The sequence below is a fragment of the Xyrauchen texanus genome, chromosome 48, assembly GCF_025860055.1.
Source record: "Xyrauchen texanus isolate HMW12.3.18 chromosome 48, RBS_HiC_50CHRs, whole genome shotgun sequence".
NCBI classification, from domain to species: domain Eukaryota; kingdom Metazoa; phylum Chordata; class Actinopteri; order Cypriniformes; family Catostomidae; genus Xyrauchen; species Xyrauchen texanus.
This window is the reverse complement of record NC_068323.1, coordinates 26,255,553-26,263,663: the sequence shown is the minus strand read 5'-3', so window position 1 is coordinate 26,263,663 and position 8,111 is coordinate 26,255,553. Positions and strand designations below refer to the sequence as shown.

The 8,111-nt window shown below is 37.0% G+C and overlaps 1 protein-coding gene across 1 annotated transcript in view; it reads right to left on the bottom strand.

Annotated features, from left to right (window-relative positions):
• Nucleotides 1-371: 371 nt before the first annotated feature.
• Nucleotides 372-8,111, bottom strand: part of LOC127639603 (protein phosphatase inhibitor 2-like) — a 59,319-nt gene continuing 51,579 nt past the window's right edge. The window contains exons 4-6 of the mRNA XM_052121714.1: nt 6,100-6,200; nt 5,646-5,822; nt 372-2,556 (exon numbers count right to left, since the gene is read on the bottom strand). Of these exons, the coding sequence (XP_051977674.1) occupies nt 2,537-2,556; nt 5,646-5,822; nt 6,100-6,200 (298 nt within the window). The 3' untranslated portion in view covers nt 372-2,536. The remainder of the gene's footprint in view (nt 2,557-5,645; nt 5,823-6,099; nt 6,201-8,111) is intronic.

Here is an 8,111-nt window from a genome sequence, read left to right as displayed (position 1 = left end):
AACTTTTAAGCACATCCCTAGGCAAATTGAACAGAGATAGATTGGTGCCCCTAGTGAAAATATACTCAATATATCTCAAATGATATTGAACTGGGAAGTGATGAACATACTTTAAATGCCTTCTTGATGTGAATTTATTATAGTAATTAATACTCTGACACTAATTTGGGCAAAAAGCACTAATAATTGTTTAAGACATGAAGCTTAAAGTTGAGGACTTGGAACTTGACTTGAGACTTAAATGCAAAGACTTGAGACTTACTTGTGACCTGTAAAACAATGACTTGGTCCCACCTCTGGTTATTGTTTAATTGTATTGTAATACATTATAGTTGGACCTAGTAAGAAGCTTTCAGAATTTGTTATTTTATTTAGTTTCTCTTTTGAATGTAGTAAACAATAACTGTAGTATTTTGGGGCAAACTATGGTTGCCGTGGTGAATCTTAAATGCATTACAATTTTTAAAGATATTCCTGAAAGATAAATTGAAAGAACAAGTTTATATCAATATTTTAATGGTTGCCAAAACTGCACAAACACAACAACACAAATCTCCAGGTTAAATTATGGACACAGAGAAGTTGCCAAATTACCTAAATTGACACAAAGAAAAATGTAAGGTCAACATAATCATATAATCAAAGCACTTGTTTAGGCATTTATCATTCGTGTTTAATGTACAAATATATATATCTTGACAGTACAAGCTCAGTGCTGTGCAGACCATGTCAATGACCGATGGGATATTACAGACACCTGCCGTTCCTGCCATAACAACACCGAATTTACATTTCATCTCCATTCCACCAGTGTAAAACACACCATCAGATTATAACCATATACAACCCTTCGAGACTGGAAGGAGAATTCAACACATCTGTCTAACATCTTCAGTCAAAGACTTGGTCATTTATTTCATACCAATGGGAACAAAAAGACTCCCTGTGAAAAAAAGACACTTTGAGATTTCAAATGAATGATTGTAACATTTCATGTTGAGGAGAGAAGGGTCTTTATGTATTCCAACTGAAACACTGTTTTAAAAAGCAATCCTTGTATCTCACACAAATCTGTCCATATTTCACCATAAAAACAAATTAAGAAATTATATTTGTGACATTATTTTCATGTCAATTAAGCACATTTCCCCCCCAAATTATCATTACCTTAAAGACTAAAGACATTTGTGATTTTACAGTTAGAATTCTTATTACTGTAATAAATAAAAAAAATTTGTATTATAATCAAAATGAAAACTATTACAAATGAAAGACAATACAACATTTTCAAAAAGCAATCACGTTATATGGGCGAATCTCACAGTATGGTCCATATTTCACACCATCACATGAAGAAATTATATTTTGCATAAAGAAAATGAAGCCTATTTTTAGGACCAATAAGATTTTTTTCATTGTAACTTTATTTTTATGCAAATTCTGATTGCACTTTATTTTCCAGTACATGCACTTTCAATGAACTTACAGCGAATTTAGCCAAGAAAGTACTGAGTAATATCAGGTAACTACATGTACTTAATATGGGTTAAGGTTAGGTTTATACGTAGTAATTACTGTAGTTGTTGTAATTATGTAGTACATAAATGCAGAAAAGTACTGTAAAATTAAAAGCTACTCAAATTCTTAATACCGTAATGCCTCCACATATTTCTAATAAACATGTTTTTTTAATCACACATCACACTGTGTATTAAAGGCAATGCAAGAAAAACTACCATAAAATAAAAATACTTTACAATTTACACAAAATAGTTTTTAAAGAGATTGTTTTTTGCGTCACAGTAATCAGAATTAAGGAGGAAAATGTGCTTAATTATCCTGAAAGTTCTCTTAATTTTTATTTCGGTATTGTGGGAGAGACAATTCTAGTCTTTAATTATCACAAAAAATAACTCCCATCACAAGTGTTTTATAAAAAAAAAAAAAGGCAAATTCAAATAAAGATGGCAACCAAAGGTTTCGGTCTACTCATCAGTAGTTTTAAAGTTAATTAAGTAATACTCACCTGTTAATTCATACACAGGGCAGAGATACAATTAGTGCTAATGTAATGATACATGGTTTTCAGAAGCCATGCATACAGTAGAGCTCATCTGAGCAGTTTAACGCAGGCTATATGTGCTTGTCACAATAAAAAGCCCAAGGCCACATCATTCCCCTTGATTTCAATCTCAAATTTCTGCATTAATGTAGAGCCAGTGCATGCTAAAACACCCATTTGTTCAAATCACATTAATTAATTTTGGGTTAGCTTTCCCTTCAATTAATCTAAAATAAATGGACATTTGTGTTTGGAAATAAAAGAAACAATATGGTTCATTGTGGAAGTCAACAGTCAAACCAAGAGATCAGCTGATAAAAACTTCTGCGCCTGGGCACGAGTGTTTGACAATAAATGTTTGGCAAATGAAGGAGCCGACTGATATGCGTGACACTGCAGCGTTGGTGGAGTACACAGTGCCTTTAAGAGGTTTATGTAACAAGGCAGGGGTTGAAGGAGAAATAGTTTACATCCTTACGAATCCAAGGAATCAGCTGCAAAAAAGGAGTTGACAGGAGTCAATTTGATTCCAAACATAATGTGGTTACATGTTTAAAAGAGTTTTAATCCTTTTCATTCTAAGAAAAACACATTGTGCGAACATTGTGCGACCCCATGTTGTATTTTGCGTTGTATTTTGGCTTCGCTATACACAACACATAATTTAAATCAATTTAAACTGACTGAATACGGTTTACAAGAATCTACATTGTCATTTAAGGGTAAAAGTTCTGGCGAACCATGTCACGTGACACAAAAGCATTTCCATGATGCGCTTCCATGGGCACAGCGCCAACAAAAGTGTCTGGTAAGAAACCTCAAAATTCTCTCCCTAATTTGGAACAGCCAATTCCCAATGCGCTTTTATCCTCCCTGGATTCAAACTCACAACTCCAGAGGTGGTAGTCAACGTCAATACTCTGTGAACTACCCAGGCCCTGATTGAAACCTGGTTGTTAAGAGTAGCATCTCTAGTTTAGTTTGATAAGCCGCTTTAAAAAAAAAAAACATTCATTTTTCGTGTATCAGCACGCTGACAAACATGATGCCCACATATGTGGAAATTGGGACCATTTTCCATCAAAAGTTGAAAAAAAAAAAAAAAAAACATGCTAGTTATTTAAAATATTTTTCAACATTAACATCTGTGGGTCACTTCGCTTCAATTTATATTAAAATGAGTTAAATTTTATTTTGTTATCATTGTACAATACGGTTCTATTCATTAATATTAGTTATTACATGCTCTCTGGAATCCTCGATTCTGATTTGTCAATGGTGCCATCCAGCGGTCAGACATTGCTCTGTAACAACCACACATCTGGGAATTTAGACATTTCAGACAATGAAATGTCAATGCAATGAGATGCAAGCCATCTCTCCTGCTTCTCGGATCACTGTGCAATCTCTACAAGTAAGCTAATCAAATATTTTAACTCATGTGCAATTATTTATTTATTTGGCAAGTAGTCTTGTAATAGGCTAAATAATGAAGATTCAGATGGTCATTTTTACAAGGTAAAAACCAAAAGAACTTTGATGCAAACCGGAGGTTCAGCGATTTATTCTTTCTTGCATAATTACACAATTTCAGCATAAATCAGTGTTTCATATACATTTATTAATTTATTTTGCAAGTAGACTTGTAATAGGCTGATTATTGAGGAGTCAGATGGTCATTTTCACAAAATAAAAATCAATACGCAAACCGGAGCTGGAAAAAATTCCAGCTGTTCAGTGATTTCTTTCTCAAATTACATAATTTCAACGCAAATCTGTTATCTCCATGTATTTATTTATTTGGTAAGTAACCATGCAATAAGTGGGACAATGTCAGTTGGTTATCACAAAATAATCCCCTACAGTGTGATACAAGACTCTTTCACATTGCGCCGGGGTTTATTGTGCGATAACAACCAGCTTACTGTACATTATCCCTTACTAAATGCAATACTATATACTGTATTTACTGTGCATTTTTACATTGAGAATAAATGTGTTCATGCAAAAGCTGAAACATTTTCTTTCAGAGGCTTTATATGGAGTTAGAATGAAAATAAGGTGCATTTCTAACTGTTCTGAGACCAGTGCAGACAGACAGCACACTGGAGGTTAAGTCATTCACTAAATAGGGAGCACTCCTAAAATCCGAGCATAAGTTCCGTTTCAGGCTGCAGATGATGTTCAACATGTTTAACAGAAAGGGGACTGTGATAATCAGTAAATAGATTCAGAATTTATAATGCAAAAATGTATATTAAAATGGTTGGTAGGCAGTGATTTGATGATGCTGTATTATTTTAATCAGAATTATTTATTCAGCTATATAGAAAGTCAGTTGCATAACTCTATAAAGTGTCAAAAACATGAATAACTAACACTCCTGGACACAGAATAAACTATTTGATGAAAAAATTTACTTAAATAGTCCCGCTGTCCACATAGGTGGACATAACTCTTTTAGAAAAAACGAATTGCTCCAGATTTTATTTTATTTTTTGCTTGTTTATTAAGTCCTACTAGTTATAAATAAAAAAGGATAATGGAAAATGCCTTAATATGCAGTGGTTACCATTTGTTATTGTATTTTGATACATTTTGTGAAAACAATCCACATAAGATCCATCCATCCATCCATCCATCCATCCATCCATCGTCAACCGCTTATCCTGTGTACAGGGTCGCGGGGGGCTGGAGCCTATCCCAGCTAACATTGGGCGAAAGGCGGGGGACACCCTGGACAGGTCGCCAGTCCATCGCAGGGCCACACATAGACAGACATACACTCACACTCACCTCCACATCCACATCCACATCCACATCTAGGGCAATTTTTGGAGACACCAATTAACCTAGCCTGCATGTCTTTTGGATGGTGGGAGGAAGCCGGAGTACGCGGAGAGAACCCACGCAGACACGGGGAGAACACGCAAACTCCACACAGAAAGGCCGGGGCAACCAGGGTTTGAACCCACGACCTTCTTGCTGTGAGGCGACAGTGCTAACCGCTGCAATACCGTGCCGGCAACATATGAAAAGGAATCATGATAAGAGGCGTATCAAGGCTTATCAAACGATCTAACAAATGTAGACTGCACCAGTTCGGCAACTCTGCACTTCAGTGTGTTCATGTTGACTAATCTCAAATGACTGAAGAAATGAACCGAAAAAAGATGTTGCATCAAAGTAGGTGGAGCACCGGGACACACCCACTGATCACGTGGACAAATAACAGTATGAAGGTGTTATAACAGCAGGTACGAAATTTTCCTGAAAGTCTGTGCTAAAAAATCCCTCCTTTTTGGCCAGATTTAGTTTGAAATGACATCATACCTGTTCTTCCTTTGGTTTGCCAGAAGAATAAAGGCGTCATAATTTAGAGTGGTTGTTTGGGTATGTAGAGTAATACTATAAGGTACAATTTATACAATTGGAAAATCGATATCTCATTTGACATCTGATTGCTTAGGCATTGCTATTTAGTTGCTTAGGTGTTCTGAAAATGAAAACCTTATGATGAAATCTTTAGTTGTTTACTACAGATGTGTCAAGAGGTGAATATTTAAATGTCATCCTTATTTACCATCTTGTGGGGGGTCAAAAGTGATGTACTCTGTCTCTGTGTCATCCTTCATCTCTTCATCCTCATCCTCCTGCTCCTCCTCCTCTAGCTCACTGGGGATGAGTTTTCGGGCGAGTTTGATGTTAAGACCTTCATTATAATGCATCTTCCTCATCATCTGAAACTGCTTCTTTCTGGCTGAGGACAGACAGGAAATAAACAGCTCTAAACACAAGAATCCAATGATTTATGCCTACTGACAAAATAAGAAAAACATACTACACCACTGAATCATGGGAGAAACATCCTTTGCTGCATAGATATTTCTGAATACAGTATTCAACTAAGGATCAGTGTGTGTTTCAGAATTTAAGCAGAACAGTCACCCGCTGATGGTGCAGTGACCTGTGTTAATGTACATCAGTGTGAGAGTAAACACAGAAGTGAAGCTGAGGGCACGAGAGAGACACGTCACCTTGCTCCTCTCGAGTCAACTCTTCCTCCTCTTCCTCACTGCTCTCCTCTTCTGGTTCCCTCATGAAGCGAGATTCAGCGCCCTCCACCGCTGCTGCCAGCCTGACAGACAGAATGTAATTGTTATAAGCTCCAAAACCTAGTGAGCTGTGTTTGCTGCCTACTCCCTAGAAAGGCAGCTACATCCTATCTCGAATAGAACTTCATAAGTGACTGATTTTGAACACTATACATAGGCAGCAACTTCATGCATCATACAAACAGCTCTCTTCAAGTGAAAAGTGCAAAGGAAATGCAACTAAACTAATTTCAATAGAGCTTTCCATTAGCATGTTGCCAAGCAAAGATGCAGTACTCCATAACTGTGTGTACTTCTCAGTATTGATTTGTTACCGTAATTTCCGGACTATAAGCCGCAACTTTTTTCCCACGCTTTGAACCTCGCGGCTTATACAATGACGTGGCTAATATATGGATTTTTCCCGCTTTCAAATTTTATATATATATATAAAAAAAAAAAACATTCTGTGACGTGCTCAGTTTTTTGGCGGCGTGAAGCTTTCATTAGACCAATGAAATTGCCGAACGGGTTAAGGTCAAAACAACTTTTTTTGTTTACTGTTTAGATTAAATTGCGCGCGCTCAAACTTCCCATCATTCTGATTACGGTAGTAATTTTGTCACCCTCACCATGGCAAAGACATGGAGAAACGCATATGATGCTGCTTTCAAGTTGAAGGCGATTGATCTGGCTGTTGAAAAGGAAATAGAGCTGCTGCACGGGAGCTTGGTCTTAATGAGTCGATGATAAGACGCTGGAAACAGCAGAGTGAGGAATTGACTCAGTGCAAAAAGACAACTAAATCTGAGGCTATTCAACTCCGACACCGAAGGGTTCAGTGGTTCCAGTGCACAGGACGAGGAAGATAGTGACCAATGACTTTCTTGGTAGGCTACTGTTTACTGCAAATGTTTTATTACAAGCCGTGTGTGGCAGCGGGGGCGTGGTCAAGCGCCCGTCCGGGAGAGAAAAGCTGTAAGGGCGCTTACACCTGCGCTAAATTATGTCTAACACCGGTGTCTAATTTCAAGTGCCCTGCTTCACGTGTCCTTCTTGGGAAAACTGTCACACGGGCACCAGTGTGACAGTTTTCAGCAGGGCACTTGACGTTCCAGGTAAAGCTTTTAATGGCCACAGCAATGTTTACAATCAATTTTATAAAGTTTCTCAATTCTTCTATGCGCCAACACTAGACTGACGTGTGTCACTCTCTCAGCTCTCTGGCTTCTGCCTTTTTATGCCGCTCTCACCATGCTTACTGAAATTAGACACCGGTGTTAGACATAATTTAGCTCAGGTGTAAGCGCTCTTACCGCTTTCTCTCCGGACGGCGCTTGACCACGCTCCGCTGCCACACCGTGTTTCGTTAATGCCTATTTATTTTTGTTACAAGCTGTGTTTCGTTAAAGCCTGAGTAAAGTTAATTTGTTTCAATGTACCGGTAGGCACCTGCGGCTTATAGACAGGTGCGGCTTATTTATGTTTAAAATAATATTTTATTTAAAAATCAGTGGGTGCGGCTTATATTCAGGTGCGCTCAATAGTCTGGGAATTACGGTAATTATAATTACAATTGTTATTTATCTCGCCATCTTGGTTTTACTTTTTCTTTGAGCTCGTATGAAAATACAAAGATACAAGGATTACCATAAATACTCCAATAAATGGATATGGTAAAATAGTTTAATTCCTCATTCAAATCAGCATACATCTCTGTAATTTAGTCACACTTCTTGTTCATATTACATTTGTCAAACCTTAAATACCTGCAGTTAAGCATTGTTCAGATTGTGAAGTCTAGATTCCAGGCTTTTAATCAACAACTATTTGTTTCAAGTAGGGCTGCAACTAATGATTATTTTGATAATTGATTAATCTTCGATTATTTAATCGATTAACTGGATCAAAAAAAGATTCTGTATTTTATTAAAATATCATTTTTAAAAACAGAA